Below are 21,806 nucleotides of genomic sequence, written 5' to 3' on the forward strand. Positions count from 1 at the left end.
ATCGTGTCCTTGCCAAAAAAAAAAAAAGAAATTCTTGTGAGACATCGATGAATATAAAAAAATAATTCTGCATGGGAAATGAGAATCCATATGTATGAAAAAAAAAAAAAAACAGAAAATTTAAAATGTCGAAACCAACCCTGTTTGCATAATATTTTACAACAACTTTCACAAATTTACCTCTTACAAAATCATGACTCAACCCTGTAACAAAGTAGACCTTCTATTTATTTAATTACAAATTAATAAAACATTAAATATGGAACCAGCCCAAACCTGTTGCCTAAACGACCATATTGAATTTACAGGGGCAATAAATTACACTGAAATCGATAACAAATAGCTAGTTAAATCTAATCTTACATAACAAGTAGTATTTACTAAAATTAACTTCACCTTACAAACTCTTCGAATACAAAGTTTTAACGACATCAAAAATAGAATAGGTCCATGTTGGTCACAAATTACATAACATCTTAAATGCAATGCTCAACCATAATAAATAAATAAACAACTGAATAACTATCTACAATGCTGCAAATTTGAAATATTTGACACTAATTTATTTTTCACTTAAATTCTCTATTTTAAATTTGGTTGTTTATCCTGATCCAATCTTTCCTACTAGAGTCCAGCGATGTTTTCCAAGCATTGCAACTGATAGCCTAATGTGATTTCCCAGGCTAGTATTAGCCATCATTTGTTTTCCCGCCTCGGGCCGCGAATGCGACCAGTAACAGTGTCCGGCTTCATGACCAAGAGCACTTTCCTAAGCGTCCTCCCAGGGCAGCCCACTTCCCAGAGCTCAGCTTAGGTTAGCAGCTCCAGTCATGCCCCATTCTAATATTTCAGGGCTGTCGGGCACGTATAGGTACTCGCCATAAGAATTATCTCACGAGCCAGCAGAAACCCCTTCCCTCTTTTCTAATAACTCCTGTAAGGGCACCGACTGCGTCATTAACCTCAGCTCCCGGCGAGCCTAAATCAAGGTCTTCTGGCTGGCCGGCGGAAGGCCTGCCTTCAGCATCTCGCTGCGAAAATGACAACCACTTAACTTTAGTTCTGCGACCTCTACCGGCCGCTTTCACTCCTCTCTCTAGTTTACTTTATGCCCGACAGAGCGCGAACCAGCTGGGCCCATAAGTGCCAGGCTTACGCTAGTCCTTCTTGCAGGACTTTAGTGAACAAACCTGAGTCTGTTTCTTCCATGCCCCGATGGAACACGCTGCCTTTTGGAGCGCGAGTGACCTCCGATGGCTCTTAAGTTAGGCCACAAGTCACATTGGTTTATTTTTTCTTTTGGTCGAGGCCACCTCCAGCCAATCAGAGGCCAGTTTCTCTACTTCCTAGGCCTCCGGGCCCTTAACCCAAGTTTTAACTACATGCAGCCCTATGGATTGCTTTATTCATCCTTCTATCATCACCGTGGTCGTATCTCTCCGGTGCTTTGCCCGCGACTGTATTCAGAAGCAGTTTCAACATGACTAACTCGCTGGATGTGATCCCTTGTAGTCTGGGAGTGATCCCCAGTTATTTTTTTATTTTCTAGATTGCTAGTCGTTTTAGTTCAGATTACTAGGTAATCACGTATGTTGACTCGTGCGAGGCTATGAAGTGCAGCTTTGAAGAGAGTGAATTTATTCATTACACCCTCATAATGGTAATTAGAAAATTCTACGCCCTTCTGCCTATAGTTTGCTCCCTACTTATTTTTTGACCTGACTTTTTGATTCATGTCGCTCGTCAAATTAATTTATATTCTTGACCACTTAATACTTTTTATTATTGGGTCCAGTTAGGTCCAAGAGATGGTGCAAGAGTGTAGGTTTTTCTCCTGCTCGAGCCCATCACAAAATTCAACTAAATTTTCATGCGGGCTTCTTACATGGACATTAATTATACACATCTATCTCGCTTCTAGTCGCTACCAGTGAACAGTCAACGATCAGATATTGTTAAATCAGAATATACGAAGTCCTACACTGGTTGGCAACAAATTAGTTAAATTATTTATGTTAGTTTTTGTGAAAGCTTGATTATGTCAAAGAAAAATGTTAATTTTATTTTCCAGCTAAAATTACAAATCTGTTGTATTTGATAAATTTTGATAGCCGGGGCCCCCAGTAGTTCTGATTTGTGTAATTTTGTAATTTCTGAAACTATCAAAGAAAATAATGAAAAACATAATCAACAATGAAAGGGGTAAGCTTTAAACAAATTTCTTTTTTTTATTTAGTCATAAACGATCCTTTTTATACTTCATATTTTGAGAAGAAAGTTCCTTTTTTTTAATGTTTCTCCCTTGTGTACCTCTGAGTATACTGTTGTGTCTTTCGCCCACTTAAAGCAGCTTCCAGTGCTTTTATAACAAAATTAATTTAAGGGTTTCTTTAACTACACAACGGCAGTAACACTGCATGATTGTTTTACCTTTAGAGGGTCCTCCAGCTCTTCAGTTAATCTACACAACAGCTATATCCTACACGAAACAACAACAACAATGTAATTCTGAAAAATAAAAATTAAAACATTATTAAAAGAGATTAAAATGATAAAATCATTTAGTATTTGAATTAAGAGTGTTATAAACAATTTTTTCACCACAGTGTGTTATGATAGTGGCGGACTGCTAAATTATATCTGTAAAATAATAACAAAGTTATGTTTTTTCTTCTTATTCGGATTATGTGAGAGTGCTCTAGTATAATGATTTTTTAAATTTCACTTTTTGATTAAAAAGCAATACACTGTCCCGGTTTTATTCCTATAATAAAAAATTGTAAGCCATACAGACGTTTGTGGAAGCATTTTAATATTTTTTTTTCTATACTGCTAAAAAAAAATATTTTTCAAAAACTTCTCCAGGAAGCGTAATTTAATAATTTATGAAAGAATGGTTTTAAATATAATAATAAACATTTAATTGGTTGGGTTCAGAGTAAAATCTTTGATTTCATGTTCTATTTGAAGGTTTCCTCGGAGATAAAGGCGGTAGACACATACCTGTAAGAGGCGGTCCAGCCATGGCTCAGCCACATTCAAAGGCCGAGCCTCGTTCGAGATGTCTGCGACCTTGATCAGCACCATCAACAGCTGCACACCACCACAAATGTACAGTTTAATTTGCAGGCAAGATGTTCTAAAAATTTTGAAAATTATAATTCATAGATATAAATATTGCATAACATACCCTAGCCTGCAAAATTATGGGTAGAAGGGCACATCAAAACAGCAGAATTATTACTATTGTCCAAGATTATCTAAACTTAATATTATCACACCAGAAACATTAATTGAACTAAATGTATTTAACCTAATATGAAATTTAAGGGATATTTTTCTGTGCCTAGGCTACCTAGTTAGTTCTGCTTTTCTATCTCTATTTTCAGTGTTAATTTTTCCACTTAATTAGGCACATTTAATTGCTTTGAATAGGTGCCTCATTTTTATGAATTTTTCCCAAATATTGCAAAAAAAAATTGTATTAAAACATATTAAAATTTTCCCGATCTCCTTATCAAATTTTCAGCATTCATCAGTATATCGCCCTTCAAAAGATACAATATAATTTCTAGAATATTATTATTCAAAATTAAAAATTCAAGACTATTATACAAAAAAATATTTAATTAAATAAATTCCATAATTAAAAAATAAAATGCAAACAAAATTAATTTAATGAAAGTTATATTATAACCAAACAAATTTATCTTGATTCTTTTGTATGGTATGCATGCCAAACAATAATAATTATGATGCACATGGTCCAAATTATGGATACAAATGGGGTTGGGTAAAATCCTTTATGGTATGCTGTATGTGAGGGGATAGTTTGGTACAAAAAGAGAAGTGAGTTAAAAAAAAAATGGTATGAGGAAGGGACTTCACAGAATAATAATGGTACTTAAGTGATGAAAATAAAATGGTGTAAATAATAGTAGGTTATTGTATCGCCCACCCTTAAGACATTAAATAATTGTCTGCTTTCCCACATCTCCTCCACCACTCACTGGTAGTCAAGTGTCTGCGAAAGTAAACAAGAACGGTCAAGTGATAAATGTTACCATGTGTTTCCTACTTGCTTCTCGATGTCTGATAGTTTCTTTGTGGTGGAAGGTGGCTAGGTAACAAATAATTAATCCATTTATCCCCTTTCCATGAACCATTATTTTTCAACTTACCTCTATGTCAAGTAATCTTGTCATGGTGAAAGAAGACATCTTAAAGCAATAAATAAATACTATGTAACTCAGTCCTGCTGGACTCTTGATATATTGTAGTTTGGTCAAAGTGGAAGAGAACACTAAATTATAAATATACTGTAAATTAAATCTTTATTTATTTGTGTAACCCTAAGTGCAGATTTTGGAGTTACGGCAATGTATAATTATGCATGGTCCTATGTTTCGTTTCATATATAGTTATTTAAAAAAAATTACTTAAAATGAAGGGATATTTTATTTAAATATATAACATCAAATTATCCTTTAATCAATATGGTTATTTTTTAACAAAGCACTTTATACATGAAAATTATTTTTCTTGAAATTGTTAATATTTACAAAGTACTCGTACAAGTATACAGTTGTAATCAATGTCCAAACACCAAAATGTATTTTTATGCATTTGATGTGAGCAACTAACTTTAATTTATTTGTACCTGAAGTACAGGAATGTTCGTATAATGGAAAGTTTACTGTAGTGGCGATAATTACGTTGCTCGACCAAAATGGGAGGGTGCAAGAGTCCAAAAAGGCGAGTTAGTGCTTTGTCATAATGCATACCGATGGTGAGTGCTCGCATTTTTTAGAAGTAGATTTTTCTTTCCCACTGAACAACATCATCGCCTTTCAGATGTTCTTCTTGGACCAGAGAATGATATACCACCCAATGGCACAATGAAAAAGTTCTTGCAAACGCTCATGTTGTGCAAGAGGTATGTATGTTACTACATGCAAAAACAATGTACTCTTGGAGTTAAGGAGCCCTCCGTGACAATATTACTCGCATTGTGCACTTTGATTATATATAATAAATAGCGAAAAAGGTCACATTTTAATTTGAAATATCAAGCTCAGGTGGTGAACTTATTAAAAATAAAGTTGTCAAAAATTTATGAACAGTTCAGACATTGGGAAGTCGTTACAATACCTATGCTCGAAATGTAACATTCATGTGGATACAATGTACATCCTCATCTATGACATGCAGAACTGATAGGTCATCATAAATTCAGGGCTCGGAAAATCATCGATGAAAACCTAGACCTCATCGAACTGTAAATGTTTTTATAACTTTTGACAAGCCTCTTTATATTGGCACAGCAGTTTGAAATTTATTCATTTATTACTTCCACTATTGCAACATGCAGGGTCAAAATTTCCTCTTCTGTCTCAGCACCCCGTCTTTTCTGATGCCAACTCTCTTCTTTAACATATCGAATGTCAAGATTTGCATGATTAAATGTTCCAAGATTTAGTTTATCTGTTTTAGTTTTATGTATTGTGCCGTGTATTAGGGATTTAGGCACGTTTTATTTAAAATTTTGTAATCTTAAATATTTTTTGGAAATATTATTATTTTTTTCTCTCATCTTATTTTCTTTACGGCCAGGCCCTCAGCCTCTGTTCTCAGAGGCGAGCTGATTTTCTTTCCCAGCCTCATGCTGGGCTAGCATTCTGGCTAATATTTCTCCCGCCTCCAGGCACGTCGAGGGCCGGTAACTTTATTTCTTCACGGGACCACTTTTGCCTAGAGCAGCTTGTGAAGCAGTGCTGAGCCCTGCTAACTCTGTCACGAATCGGTATAAGGTTCACTAGCAGCAAGACACGACAGGAGGATCCCGTGGGCCTTGTGTCCCACAGACCATGCGTTTTTTGAAGCCATCCCCCTCCTGCTCACCCACCCTTTCTTCTCAGAAGTGAGGCTAGGAGCGACGACCGCACCGGGACGTTAACCGGAGTCAAGGCCATCTCAGGCTTGACAGCCGCAGTTACGATTCTGGACTTTAACGACACCTAGCGACGGCTGTGGTAACAAACGCCACTTGTGGGCGTCGGCAGCGCCAACACTACAGCGCTCGCGCGGAGGTAACGACAACCTTTTCCCTCCTTATGACTCAGGCCGCTAGGTGGCACCGCTGGTTACTCCATTACCCCCTAGCTTGACACTCTCGTCGGTCACTAGTCAATTTATTAGTACTTCTTCTCGCCACCAAAAGATAGCGCCTCAGTCGCGCAGTCACTCCAGTAAGATCTAATTTTTTTTATGCCGGACACCTTCGGGTGGGCTCGGTAATTTTCGGTTCAGAGCCTACCCCCCCTCCCATTCTCTAGAGATCCCGCGATTATGATATTCTAGTGATATCCCGCTCTGAACTTACTTCGGTGCGCGCCTCCTGACTGACTGGTACCGTTTGTATCTGCGATCTTCGGCGAATCATCGACATCGTATATTATGTAGTCTTCTCAGACTAGAGGGATGGAGTCCCTAGCTAAAATTGTTAACCAGTCAGTAGTTTGGTTGAAAGTAGAGAAACTTAGTATTTTTATATAAATTATTTTTTAATTAATTATGATGACTTCCGTGGCTACCGCGAATCGTGGTTCGAGTTTTCGGGGACGAGATGCCCTCTCCTGAGCGCCAGGACCAACACCCTGTTTTGGTAAGTCTTGACATCATTCCCCCCCTTTAATATCCCTATATTGGCCTTTTGCGCCATTTAAGTATACTGTCTGGAAACAGGTCTAATTCTTTGGAATTTGGACCTCTGTTTCAGACAGGGTTCCAAGTTTGGGGCAGCCAAATTCCTCTGCCAGAACCTCTGGAGTCTGTTCCTGCGCAGAATCCAACATCGTTAGGCCTACTACCTCGATCACCGTATACCTACAGCCCCGGGTGATACCCGCATAATTCTATCTTTTTATTCACGAACTCAGAAATAGTGTAACCCAGTTAAGACAGCGGACAGTAAAAAGCAGTTCGAGGAGAAGAAGTTTATATTATGGTTTTGCAAGGACTTTATGTACAACCTTTAAAGTTACCAATGTTGATTTCATTCATGTTTTTAAGTATTGTTATTTTTGTTAAACATTCAGGGCCGGCCCGATAGTCAATAAGTTCAAAAAATATATAATATAATAAGTGTAATGGTGAGGAATTTCAGTAAGATAACTTATCAATAAACAACCGATGTTACTAAGGAAAATTTAATCTATACAAAAGAAAGAACAATGATTAATAAATTAAGGAAGTCTATAGACGTAACAGTTGTTTTTATTTATTTAAGATATAATAACGATCCTTTTTCTCCCAAGTGTTCGTAGGGAGTCTCTAAATTTTTCTTTGTTTACTCCTAGTGTCGCCTCTGTTGTTGACTTTTATAGTTATTAATTGAGGGCCCCAGTAATCAAAGTTTCCCAATCTTTTTACCTTATTATTTAATTATTCTTAAGACACTTGGGGTATTACAAAATGGTAGCAGAGCATGGTTACGTCTATAGGCATACCTAAGTTGAAAGGTCATACCTAAAATTAAAATTTAAAAAAAAAATTGAATAAAAAATTGTTTTTAAATTTTTTTTTGTCATTTAGAATCTTTTTGTAGTAAGTAATTTGTGAACTGTCCGCTGATACACAAAGTAGCTAAATTGACCTTTGAATTTTAAAATTATCATAAGTTTTGCTGCACTTCAGTCTCTGTGTTTACATTTGAGCGCGCGCTGTGAGCCGCTGGCTGGCTGCCCGCCCACGCAACTCAGCCCGCGCACGTGGCTTATCAACAGAGACGTGTGCGCTGGACAAGATACTCCCTCCCCCCCACACCCCTAGTTAAAGGCGCTGCGCGCCAAGGTCAGTCCTGCCGGCTGACGTGACTTTCATTGTAGGTACCGTGTTGTGCAAGCTAACCTGACAGCTTGTTACACCCGAGTACACTGTTCATTTCCCGACGCGGGTAGTAATAATAATAATAAATTATGAAGGCACAGCATCGAACTATAAACAAGAAAATCTGTAAAAGTTCAATCCTGTGAATCAGGGTAAATCGGGGATAATGAAATATGAAGCTACAGGAATACTCATCACCAAGTATTTTGGACTTTTCCCTAAGCTTTATGAATACAAAATGTTGGTTGGGTACTGTGTATGTAAGGCTAAGCAAGTGCAGGGTAGCGAACTCTGGTCACTCCTATTTGAGCAGTACCTAGGATGTTTACATAGAGGAACTCGGTACTTTTTCCGTTCTAGGGGTTCTTACAGCCCTTGTGTAGTTAAAGAAAACTTTATATATTAATTTAGTTATAAAAGCCCATGGAAGCTGCTTTAAGTAGGCGAAACACAAAACAATATAATAAGAGGTACACAAGGGTGAAACATTCTCACAATGAGAAGTAGAAAGTAGATCTTATTTGAAGTAATAAATAAAATAGAAGTTTGCTTAAGGCTTTCCAATTTTATTGTTTTTTGTTTTTGGTTTTCATTGTTTTCTTTTGATATTTTCAGAAGTTACAAAATTACAAATATCATTATAATTATGATTTTTAATGAGGGCCCCAGCCGTTACAAATTATCAATTACGAAAAGGTTATAACCGATACAAATTTAGCAATCATGTTTCCACAAAAAATATAACATCAATAAATTATAAAATTAACTGTTAGCCCAACCAATGCAGAATTATAAACTATATGACTAAACAATATGTGGTTGTTGACTGTTCACTGGCGGTGACTAGAAGCAGGGAGACGTGTAGAATTCATTCCAGAGGTAAAGGCATCAATGAAGAAGACTTCAAGGATAGGCTTGAGCTGGAGAAATACCTGTGCTTTTGCACCGTATCTTAAACTAATTCTACGACTGTTTCTTGCACCCCACTGGATTAAAAAAAAAGGTATCCAGTAGTCAAGAATAGAAATAAATTGAGAAGTTATGGCAAAAAGTTAAATTTGGAGGCAACTATAGCCAAAAGTACGTTGCTATTTCCACTTATCAGTCTAGGGGTGGCACAAAAAGAATCAATCCCACGGAAGAAGATGCACGATTGTTCGCGGTAGCTCAGTGCAAGACATGGTACGAAATTAACTAGTAGTCTGTACTAATGGCTACTAGCCAATCTGCCGCCCTCTCTACCTCAACCTGGCCAAATACCAAGGAGGTACAGAGGCCAACAGTGAAAGCATGGGGAACGGGCTAAATGGTGCCTTGTTAGGCGTGTAGAAAATCATGAGAACCTTGAGCCGACTGGGGAGGCCATATTACAGGATAAAATAGTTAAATATATATATACTAGTCAAAATTAATACAAACAGTGGTTTTAGTTAAATGAATACAGCAATATCGTTTCTCTGTTCCTTATATTTTCTTTTATTTAAATTCTTTTACTTTAAATAATAACAATAACAAGTTTAATATCAATTTATGAGTATACAGTCATACTTATAGTAAAAGTAAATGTTAAGATAAGGGGCCCCTTTAGATACTTAAGTTAAACACATTGATTTTGAGGTTGAAAATTACATAGGTTGAGTCAAAAAAAATTAATTATTAGTCCAAAACAATGCCGAAAATGCTAAGTTAAAATTTTATCTTTTGATATGTGGTGGCTCATGGTTGCTCTTCTGCATGCAGAAAGTAACAAAGAAGATCTTTCCTGATTAGACGAGCTGCATCAGGCACTGAGGAGCACCATGACTCAGGTGACGAAGTAATCGCGCCCATAGCCACCCACGCCTTCCGCACACACACACTTGCGGTGTACGGAGAATTAATTAAGACATTGATGTCAAGAGATTAAGAAACGGCCGAAGCTAGGAACAGTTACATCATGGCCGACATGCTTCAAAAAGAAAGACGTATTATTTTGTGCAACTGAAGAAGACCATAGAGTTGAGACATGAAAGACTGCAAATGTAAAACAAATAGAGTTACACTATAGTGCGATTTCCCAAATCAACATTAATTATGGGCAAAAGTAAAATTATTTTGTTGTGAAACTAATATAAAATTTTAACACAGAAACTTGTGCTTTATAAATATAAATTATGCTGAAATTGTTGGTTACAAGATGATTTACAAATTCAAGAATAAAAAAAAATTATGGCTCCAAGTTTGCTATACAAAATAAAATAAAAACAATAACTATAAAATAGATAAAGTGAGCATGCGCATTACTACAAATGTGCAATGGCACACACTCCTCCCCTCAAAGGGCAACAGCCGGTGAGTGGAAAAAGTTAATAAGTCCCAAAACTAAAATAACATCCTAATTACAACAATACCCACATAAACACTTAGCTATATATATATATATAAAAAATTACTATTCCACATTAGAAGACGAGGCTAAGGGAAACAACATTGTCCCGGAAGGGATAGGAGGTGAAGGATTTGGGGGGGTGGTCGAGATGGAGCGCAACTTCAAGAAAAGGATAATGCTCAAAATGAGGATACAAATTAAGACCAGGGAGGATATGGATATGGCAGCAAGGTTAAAGTGAGAGTAGGACTCAACGTGTTGTTGCTTCGGACGAAAGAGATTAACTACATCGTGAAAAGGAGCACCGTTAGGACGGGATTTAACATACCATTAATATCCTTAATAAGAGAAGCATTGATGGTTAAATTAGGGAGTGATGCAAAGGACGGCTTGCTGAGGTTAAAATTAAATTTTGGGATGTGAATAGAAGGTAAAGTTAGATTGAAATGTAAAGTAGAAATTACTGACCCGAAAGTTTTGAAAAATGGGCTTACAATGTCACAATGAGAAACATTATTTATATATCCACTACCAATTAAAGAAATAGTTAAAGGTGGAAATGACTCCGCAGTTGATCGACACAGTAAGGTAACATCCAATGAATGATTACTAGCGAATAACCAAAGTGTATTGGTTTTTTGAAGGAAATGTAAATCCAGTGAAACAAAGCTTTTATCACAAATTTCATAAGTGGGTTTACCAAGAAAAAGGTTAAACTCACAATTACTGACATGAGCATCAAAAAACGGAAAGATCGGGGAACATAAGGTTACACCGTATTTTTTACAACCCGAGAGAGAAGAAGAAAACACAGGAGCAAATATTTTTCTGTCTGGACTAACCAACAAAGTATCGTGCACGTTGAGTAAGAGATAATGTTTGAACTCAGAAGAGAAAAAAGGGAAGGCGAAAATGTTATAAGCCTCAAAACTGCTATCCTTGTTTGCTAGAGGTACGTTAACAATGACATTTAATGAATCATTATAGACAATGGCTTGGACTTTACTCAAACCATAAAAAATGTAGAGAATATCATGCGAAATTGTAGCCAACATATGCAAGGGTAGGGCAATATACTGTTGAATTTTAAACAAAAGATCAATAAACACAGTGGGTGCTAGAAGAGTGGAACTTAGTTGTCCATGAACACTGTTTTCAATAGCTTGTCTTCGATCGGAAATTTCCAGCCGAGCACTAGATAATGTCTCACTAACCCTAAACAAAAGGGTATTTAGATCAATTCTCCAACTTATTAATGTGATTTTGTCCCAGACTTCATGGATGGAGCTGTTTAATGCTTTGTAAAATTCATTATGGCTATTTAGATAATGTAACACCAAATTTTTAATGAGAATAGTGTTGTTTATGACTGTATCTTCTAAATTCTTGACCACAATCATATGATGTAACATACTGTTAGAAATGTCATCTTGATTCTCGTTAACCACTTTCAGTCTTTTCTCCAAGACAGTCAAATCATCACTATCTAGGGTACCGAAAACTGTCTTCAATATAGAACCACCGAAATTAAACCAACCACGTTTTTGCCTTCTAGGGCGATGGGGCAGAAGTGAAGTTAAAGCCATAGTCTCAGGTTTGTATGAAATAAAGTTTTCTTGTAGTTGTTTGACCACAAACGCAAAATTCTGATTCCAAGCTTCGTCATCGTGATGACCACTATTCAGTGAAATAACTTTGTACAGAAAAACATCCAATTGTTTACTTTCATTTTCAAGTTGAACTAAATTGAAGTCAAGCACAATAGAATAAACATTGTCCGAAAAGATGAGCGAATCTTGTTTTTCGAAGAGAATACCAGAATTCAAATGATTTACCGTAACTCTTCCAAGAGCGAAGGAGTAGGCACAAACAAGGAGGCACAAGACCCCGAACATGGCACACGACCACAAGGAAATACAGGAGACTGGAGATTCACAGCGACACTAAAACAAGAACACAGGAAAACACCTTTGGATAGTGAAATATAAAATAAAACAACATTTTAAGTTTTCTTATTATTGATAATACCCAACATTATTCAGATATTACCCACACATCATGTGATCTAAACTAGAGCATACCCATAAAAACATACCCTAAACAAAGATAAAATAATAGATGTTATAAAAACTTAAATTACTACCATGGTTTTTTTGTTTCTCTACCTTTTATGTAATATGTATAAAGAATAGGCCTATTCTGAAAAAAAGTTAAATAAATTCTTAATCCTCATGACTAGAATCAGTGGGTGATCAAGCCACGATCAAACTAAGTCAAGGATCGGACCAAAGTAAACACCTGCAGTGAAGACAAAACGAAAGGACCTGCAGATCCCAACATTGGACAATTCAAACTGAAGGTGGAGAGTGATACCTTTTTAAGTGTGAAATGTGAGCTCTGGTCACATAAGAACCCGTGTCAGGATCAGCTAGGGCAGCTGTCACTGGGGTTAAAAAGCGTTGGATGTGATAAGGGCCTGACCAGCGAAAAGAAAGTTTCGCCATCCTCTTATCTACTGCTTTACTGGTAGGATGTGACTTGCATAAGACGAGGTCACCTCGTCGAAGTGATTTTTGCTTCGATTCTTATCATATTTAATACGACTTCTTTCATGTGAGTGCTTAAGGTTTTTAAGGGCAGCTGCCCAAATTACTTTAATGTTTTTAGAATCCTTAGGTAACAGGTCATCCAAGGACCAAAGATTAGACAAGGGATTGTTCGGAGCATAGGTGAACATCAAATTGAAAGGCGAAGATTTATGTGACTCATGACGTGAATAATAAAAAGCCATCTGAAGCCAACGCAGATTTTTGTCCCAACTAACTTTATCTTTCGCATGGATGGCAATTAAGGCCGAACGGAGGTTACGATTGAACCTTTCCGCATGCGAAGGTGGAGGATAGTATGGTGACAATGTGATATGATGTATACCATGTGTGAAGCACATAATTTTGAATAATTTGGAAGTAAATTGTGATCCATTATCCGAAACTATTGATGAAGGAACCCCAAAACTTTGGAATATGTAGGATTGAAGAGCCCGAATCGTGGATGGAGCATCAGCTTTTCTTAAAGGAATCACCCAAACAAATTTGGAAAATGCATCCACACAAACTAATAAGATACTATTTCCATCTTTACTCCTTGGAAAAGGGCCTACGAAATCAACAAATAATTTTTGCATAGGTTTGTCGGATATTTCAGAAGACAAAAAACCTAAATGGGTATTCTGAGCAGGTTTACTAAGTGCACAAAGATGACATTGTTTGACTCTATCAGCCACCTCAGCATACATACCTTTCCAAACAAAATGCCTTTTAATACCCTCAATAGTTTTATATATACCGAGATGAGCACCAATAGGCGAGGAATGAAAATATTCGAATACCAGGGGTTTCAATACTTTGGGAAGAACAATACGTTTCTGATTATTTCGAGTTTTGGAAAACAAGATTCCTTGGACAGAAAATATGGTTTTTGTTGGATACCTGAACTCAAATTTTGGACAATTTTCTGCAATTCCTCATCTTCCTCCTGATGAGCCTGAATAGTCTTGAAGGCTAAAGGGAAATCAGTGACCAAAACATTACAAGTGGCTTCCTCCTTACTAGGCTGTGAACAATCAAACATACGTGAAAGCGTATCAGCAATTACATTCTGTGTTCCTCTTATATGCTGAACCTTGAATTTTAGAGATGAGATTTTCATGACCCAACGACCGATTTTGCCTAATTGTCGTGGGTGCGCCAAGAGCTATGATAGAGCTTGATTATCCGTTTCCAAAAGGAATTCTGTATGTTCTAAGTAAGGCCTGAACTTATCTTTACCAAAAACAACAGCGAGACATTCCAATTCATAAATAGATGCTACCTTCTCTTGATTGGTCAGAGTCCGGGATGCAAAAGCTATGGGATGGTGGGCACCATCAAACTCTTGTGCTAAAACCGCCCCTATTGCTGAACCTGAAGCATCGGTTTGCAAAATGAAAGGTTTCGAAAAATCTGCCATACGGAGTACTGGTGAACTCATTATATCATTCTTTAGTGTTTCAAAAGCTTTTTGTTGTTTTTCTCCCCATTCAAATTTCACATTCTTTTTACGGAGTTGATTCAAAGGAACGGCCTTCTCGGCCAAGTAAGGAATAAATTTTCCAAAAAACTGGACCATACCGATAAATCTAGCTATACCTTTAACATCGCGGGGTGGAGGAAACTCTCTAATTGATTTTGTACGTTCTGGATCGATGGAAATACCTTGAGAAGAAATTTTATGACCAAGGAATGAAATCTCTGGGACAGCAATTTTAATCTTTTGTGGGTTAATGGTTAAGCCTGCTTTCTCAAGACGAGAGAAAACATCTCTCAAGTGTTGAAGATGTTCCTCAAAATTCTCAGAATATATAACAAGATCATCCAAATAATTATATACAAATTTAAATTTAATGTCATGAAAAATTTGATCCAATAATCGTGTGAGGACTTGAGCTCCAGTAGCAAGCCCAAAAGGAACTCGCGTAAACTGGTATAAATTCCAGGGTACACAAAAACTAGTGATTTGTTTAGATTCTTTTTTGAGAGGGATTTGATGGTATGCTGAATTTAAATCAATGGTGGTAAAGTACTTAGCTTTAGCAAACCAATGAAAAGCAGAATGTAGATCGGGCAAAGGAACTGATTCAGTCTCAATCTTTTGATTTACACGACGGAAATCGACCACCATTCGTTGCTTACCATTAGATTTAGGAAATAGAAATGCAGGACTCGCATACTGAGAGGTAGACTGCTCAATAACGCCTTTATCCAAAAGTTGCTGTACTTCGTTTCGCAAAAGATTCATCTGAATGGGTGCCAATCTGTAAGGTTGATTTTTAACATAGCTGCTATCTTTTAGCTTAATCTCATATTCCAAGAGGTTGGTAAGGCCTAATTCGGAGCTTAGAACTTTAGAAAATGATTCACATAGTTTTCTGATAGCAATACGCTGTTCATCAGACAGATGGCTCAAAGTATCACTTTCAATTTTACTAGAGTTGTGTACATTGATTTCAGCAAGGTTATCAAGGTGCTGGTTACTGTCTGCAAACCGAATTTTGAGTTTAGGTAGGAACTTAAAGAAAATACAATTTTCTTGCACATCAAGTATAAGTCCGGTTTTCATCATAAAGAATACAATCCAAACCTATATTATTACATACCAAGCAAGGGAAAACCCAAGTAAAATTTGCTATTTTTAATTTAATAGTGGCGCAACAATCTATGGTTAATATATCATTAGAAGCAGAATAGCACTTGAAATCGCCTTTTACAATTGATTTTATGCCCTTAGCTCCCTTTAATTTGGTGAACAACTCATAGGAAATGATAGAACGTGTAGAACCCGAATCAACTAAAGCGGAAGTATCAAAGGAACCAAACGATACCACAATACGAGGTACTGGGACGAAATTTATTCCCACAATATTAGGGGAGTTAACCTTACAAACTTGATCTGGAAAGTGTTTTCGTACTCCAAAATATGTTTGAAAACAAAGAGCTGAGTTAATCTGCTGAAGAACGTGAGCATTATACTGTGAATTAGGCTTCCGATCTTGCTTGCAGGGTAAGTCGTTCACCTTACATCCCTGCTTCTGGCGTTTTTTTGTTGCAGAACCTTGCAGTCTCTGATGACATGGTTATTTCTTTTGCAATAATTACAAATTTGACCTTGTGCTTGATTGTCTGGCTTAGTTTTTGTTTAGTTGTAAACACTACTCTTCCTAAAGTTAGGATTAACCTGCATGGTGTTACATGAACTGTGAAAACCATAGTTTTGAGTCTTAAAAGTGGGATGGGCAAACTGTAGTTTACGGTGATGATCCGCAAACCTAACATTTTCCGAATGGATACACATTCTGTCGAGCTCGGAAAATGTGGAGGGTTTGCTGAGAAAGACTAACCGAGATCTCTCATCAGGGGAAAGCCCCTCTAGGATGGTGTTAACAATCTCTTGTTCAGTTACACTGAGTCGCAAAATGGCAGCGGACTCCTTTACCTCATTTACATACACAGAAAGTGGTTCATCAGGTTTCTGTAACCGATTGAAATTATTTAATTGCAATTGTGTAAGCAACCTGAAGGGAATAAAAAAACTAAGGATATTCTCATGGTAGGCATCGAAGGAAAGGTTCTAAGCAATTGCCAGCTGAGTCCTTTCGGCTAAAGGCCCAAAAGTGAAAGGGTAAATAGTTTCCAAGATCTGCGACTAATGGATGGTGTTGCTTTGTCGCAATTTAACAATAATCTTAAGGAAATTTAAAAACTTAGGTATGTGCAGACCATCAGTGGCCGGGAAGTCTTTCAACATTGTTTCGAGAGGATGAGTAAGTTTACCAAACACACTTGGCAGCGCAAAATTTCTAGAGGGAGTAGGATCATGTGTCGAGCTTGCTGATGTACTAAATACAACATGAGGGTTCCGACTCGTAGACTGAGTGGATGTGGTATAAGCTGGGTTAGTTAGGTTAGGAATGGACATAGGGCTACAAACGTTGCCGACAGGATCAAAGTCTACCTTGGACGGACCAGGAGCTGATGAAATAAGTGGATTCAGGACAGTGGAAGTGGGCAATGCCACCCTACTCAACTGTTCACAAATATTTGTCATGGATGTGATTGGTGTTACATCACGCAATAATGAGAACTGAGATTCAGCGTTACCGACAGTCTCAACTAAATTCTGAATCTCCTCCATCATATTTTCAAGTGAGGCAACTTGTAACTCAGACAGTTTAGGTGTGTAAACCTCAATCAAACACTTAATGCGTGTACTCAAGTGATTCAAACGATTTCTGACACGAGGGAGTGTTATGGCAAAATTCTCATCATCTAAGTTTGTAACCAACTCCTGTAAAACTAGTATCTTACTCGTGCAGGTTTTATACTCCTCATTAGGGTTCACTGTTATCAAAAGGTCATGATTAACTGGAGTGCTGTTCTGAAGAGCCAAACGCAATGTTTTACGCAAATGTGCCACTGTGGCATTTTCACATGAAATGCCACGAAATTGACACTCAAATATAAATTCATCCTTTATGAGGAACTCAGGGATGATTGAAGAGGACATAATGAAAATAACAATAAACAAAACTACCACAATAAAAACAACAGTAAATAACTATTGCCACAACCAAGCCATGCACATCTGAGGGTGGACACATGCAAGACAAACATCTACACACGTGAACACGACCAACAAAACACCAGAACCACCAGCTCTGCTACCAAGCTCTGCCGCCCTCTCTACCTCAACCTGGCCAAATACCAAGGAGGTACAGAGGCCAACAGTGAAAGCATGGGGAACGGGCTCAATGGTGCCCTGTTAGGCGTGTAGAAAATCATGAGAACCTTGAGCCGACTGGGGAGGCCATACTACAGGATAAAATAGTTAAATATATATACTAGTCAAAATTAATACAAACAGTGGTTTTAGTTAAATGAATACAGCAATATCGTTTCTCTGTTCCTTATATTTTCTTTTCTTTAAATTCTTTTACATTAAATAATAACAATAACAAGGTTAATATCAATTGATGAGTATACAGTCATACTTATAGTAAAAGTAAATGTTAAGATAAGAGGCCCCTTTAGATACTTAAGTTAAACACATTGATTTTGAGGTTGAAAATTACATGGGTTGAGTCAAAAAAAATTAATTATTAGTCCAAAACAATGCCGAAAATGCTAAGTTAAAATTTTATCTTTTGATATGTGGTGGCTCATGGTTGCTCTTCTGCATGCAGAAAGTAACAAAGAAGATCTTTCCTGATTAGACGAGCTGCATCAGGCACTGAGGAGCACCATGAATCAGGTGACGAAGTAATCGCGCCCATGGCCACCCACGCCTTCCGCACACACACACTTGCGGTGTACGGAGAATTAATTAAGACATTGATGTCAAGAGATTAAGAAACGGCCGAAGCTAGGAACAGTTACATCATGGCCGACATGCTTCAAAAAGAAAGACGTATTATTTTGTGCAACTGAAGAAGACCATAGAGTTGAGACATGAAAGACTGCAAATGTAAAACAAATAGAGTTACACTATAGTGCGATTTCCCAAATCAACATTAATTATGGACAAAAGTAAAATTATTTTGTTGTAAAACTAATATAAAATTTTAACACAGAAACTTGTGCTTTATAAATATAAATTATGCTGAAATTGTTTGTTACAAGATGATTTAAAAATTCAAGAATAAAAAAAAATTATGGCTCCCAGTTTGCTATACAAAATAAAATAAAAACAATAACTATAAAATAGATAAAGTGAGCATGCGCATTACTACAAATGTGCAATGGCACACCAAGTAGAATATATATATATATAACTTATGAAACACTCCCGAACTTTAAGGATCATATCCCTTAATGTAGTCGTGGCGAGATAGCCTGCAATAAAGTCGCGGGCGATAAGCTCCTCCGGAGAGATGTGACCGTGGTGACATCAGGAGAACGAATCTCCTAATCTATAGGGCTGCGTGTAGTTAAAGCTTGGGCAAGAGGCCCGGAGGCTTTGGGAGTGAGGAAACTGGCTTCTGATTGGCTGGAAATAGCGCGCGGATCGCTCGCTCTGCAGACCAAAAAAAAAAAAAATACGAAGGTGGCTGGAAACGTAAATTAAGGGGCATCAGTGATCATGCCTGCTGGAGGCAGTGCGCTCCGTTGGTGCGCAGGTGAATCATACTCGTGGTTAGTTCACCAAAGTCCTGCAAGGGAGGCTAGTGTAAGCCTGGTCCTAAGGGGCCAACTGGTGCATGCTCTATCGGGCAAAAAGGGAACTAGGAAGAAGAGAGTTAGCGGCCGCTAGAGTTCGCATAACCAAAATTAAGTGGTGGTAGTTTTCGCCGCGATATGGCGATGTCAGACCTTTTGCTGGCCAGTGAGAAGACCTTGATTTAGTCGCGCCGGGAGCTGAGGTTAATGGCCCTGGTCGATGCCCTGGCTGGAGTTCGTGTACAAGAGGGAAGGGGGATCTGCTGGCTCGTGATAAATGTCTTTGGGTGATCACCGATATTTCACGACAGCACTGGAACATTAGACTGGGGCATGACTGGGGCTGCTAACCTAAGCTGAGCTCTAGGAAGTGAGTTGTCCTAGGAGGATGCTGAGTAAAGCGCTCCCGGTCACGAAGTCGGACACCGTTACTTGTTGCTTTCGTGGCCCGAGGCGGGAAGAAAAATGAGGGATAATACTAGCCTAGGCGAAATCACATTGGGGTATCGGTTGAGGCATTGGGAAAATGTCATGGGACTCTGGTAGGAAATTTTGATCAGGATTAACAATGAGCTAAAAGTTTATCTTAGAGAATTTAGGTGAAAAAAAAAATTGTTGCAAAAATTTCAAATTTTCGGCACAGGGTCATGTTTTCATTATGGACTAGTTATTAAAGGATTTGTTATCAGGAGAAAATAACCAGCGTAATTTAACAGACAACATCGTTACATTCCCCGTGTAATGTCCCCATGCCCAGACTCTCCTGATTAACTTTGCTTTAAATTTAACAATTTTATTTACCCTTCTAAATTTTCAGCTCGATTAATATTGAAGGTCTATATAAACACCCCTTTTATGGCATTTAACTGTGCATTGTGCCTGTGGAAAATTTATATGTACTGGCATGTATAACTTTCTCCTCAGTTAAACCTCCCCCACCACAGACATTACTTAATTGCATTTTTAAACTTCCTTCATCAATAACAACACATTCCCACTTTCATTCATAACTGTTGTAAAAGATTGCTTCAATACCGTGTGTATTACTTTACATTCGCCTACTGAAATTGCCAGTGCCATCTTTGAAATGTCATGTTTTCCCCCTTACCTTACAGTCATAAAATAAATTCGTTGGCCACTCCAGCGATAATATGCTTCTCCAACAATAAACTGCTTTAGGAAAATGCCAGAACTTTTTCACGTCCTCCTCCCTTGGTCAAGCAACTAAATTATTACAGTATACTTTCTGCTCTACAAACATTGCTGTACCTTATGTTCCACTTTATTACATTTTTTGCTGATATTTATTGAATAAAAACACATTGTAATGTTTGATAACTGATTACAACTGCACTCCTGTATAGGCCTATTTCTAAATATAAATATGTGGAAGAAAATCATCTTTATGTAGGGTAGGGTGGGGATATTTGAATCATTCCAACTTTTGACTCAAATTGCAAGACTTCTATTTAATTATTTTTAGCTAGGCTTTGAAATTACAGTGCTTCTATGTGTTCTTAACAAGAAAATACAATATAAGATTTGAAATATGCCCTATAACTTTAAACACACCACAAAACAGATTGCCACGTAAATAATGCACTTTTCTGAAAAGGAGGGGTAAATCGGATCAGGAAGTGGGGCTAATTGGATCAGAACGTTCCCCCTGAAAACTTATATAATATTAAAATATAAATGGTTACAGAAATTTAAAATGAAATTTAAATATTTACACAACTTTCAAAATGGATTTAAACACTCATGATCATACAATTATGAATTTTTTATGTGTACTTTAATCACATTTTCCACACACATTGTTTTTGTCCACTAGCTCCTATGCAGTGTTCATGATACCAAATGTTGCACTCTTGACATTGTACCCATTCTCCCTTGTTCTGAGATTTGGTGTCATAATACCGGACTCCACAGAAACCACATGGTGTGTTTTCTTCGTCTTCTGAAAATGGGACATCACTTGAGTAACTGGAATCATTCCAGATTTTCCTCACATATTTTTTAACTTTTTCTTGGCATGTCGCTGGTGCTTCTGATGTTCGTGATTTTCTTTCATTTATTTTTTCTTCCAACAACAGTTTTCTCTTTGCTCCTTCCTTCCTTTCCTTCATATTTTAGGGTGATGTTAGATGAAGTGAAGTAGGTATTCTTTTTGTTGTTAATTTTTCTCTTCTTTGGCGCCATTTTAACTGGAGATGGCAAAACTTCTGAAAATTTGATTTCAGAGCAAGTCAATTGGTGAGATTGTATGTTTGTACGGGAAGGAATGGGTGTTTCATTTGAAGGGCCTGCTGTTGTGTGGAACGGTCCTGGATTGGAGGATGAAGGAGTTTCATTTTGTTCAATGCCAAAAGTTTCTGAAGGTAGGAACTTGTGGTCGGGTATTCGGTTAGGATTGTAAGGATACAGTCCAGTGTACTCAAATCCTTTAACTGCATAGCCTACAGTGGCAATCTTCCTCCAGGCATTATTAAAAATACCACCAAAAACAAATTTGGTAATCTATGCTGTGGGATTGGTGTGAATGAAGCTTCTTGGTGATAAAATGTCTTCAAAGGCTTGAAGAAAGTTCTGTCGAGTGGTATATGAGTATATGAGTGGTGTGAGGTGGTAGGCAAAGAAGCTGAATTTGATGTTCTGTGCAAAAATTTAGACACCCGATCGAATGGTGGGAGATGTGGCCATCTAGAATAAGCAAACATTTTCCTTTGACACGATTGTTTTCAAAATGTTCAAGCCAGGTGATGAACAGATCCTCATTGATGTACCCTGATTCAGACATA

At 37.4% G+C, this 21,806-nt stretch overlaps 1 protein-coding gene across 1 annotated transcript in view; it reads right to left on the reverse strand.

Moving 5' to 3' along the window:
* The window catches only part of LOC134531584 (uncharacterized), a 916,155-nt gene that overhangs the window by 186,671 nt on the left and 707,678 nt on the right, over positions 1 to 21,806 (reverse strand). The window contains exon 11 of the mRNA XM_063367300.1: positions 3,004 to 3,093. Within this exon, the coding sequence (XP_063223370.1) occupies positions 3,004 to 3,093 (90 nt within the window). The remainder of the gene's footprint in view (positions 1 to 3,003; positions 3,094 to 21,806) is intronic.

This window comes from Bacillus rossius, chromosome 5 (assembly GCF_032445375.1).
Source record: "Bacillus rossius redtenbacheri isolate Brsri chromosome 5, Brsri_v3, whole genome shotgun sequence".
NCBI classification, from domain to species: domain Eukaryota; kingdom Metazoa; phylum Arthropoda; class Insecta; order Phasmatodea; family Bacillidae; genus Bacillus; species Bacillus rossius.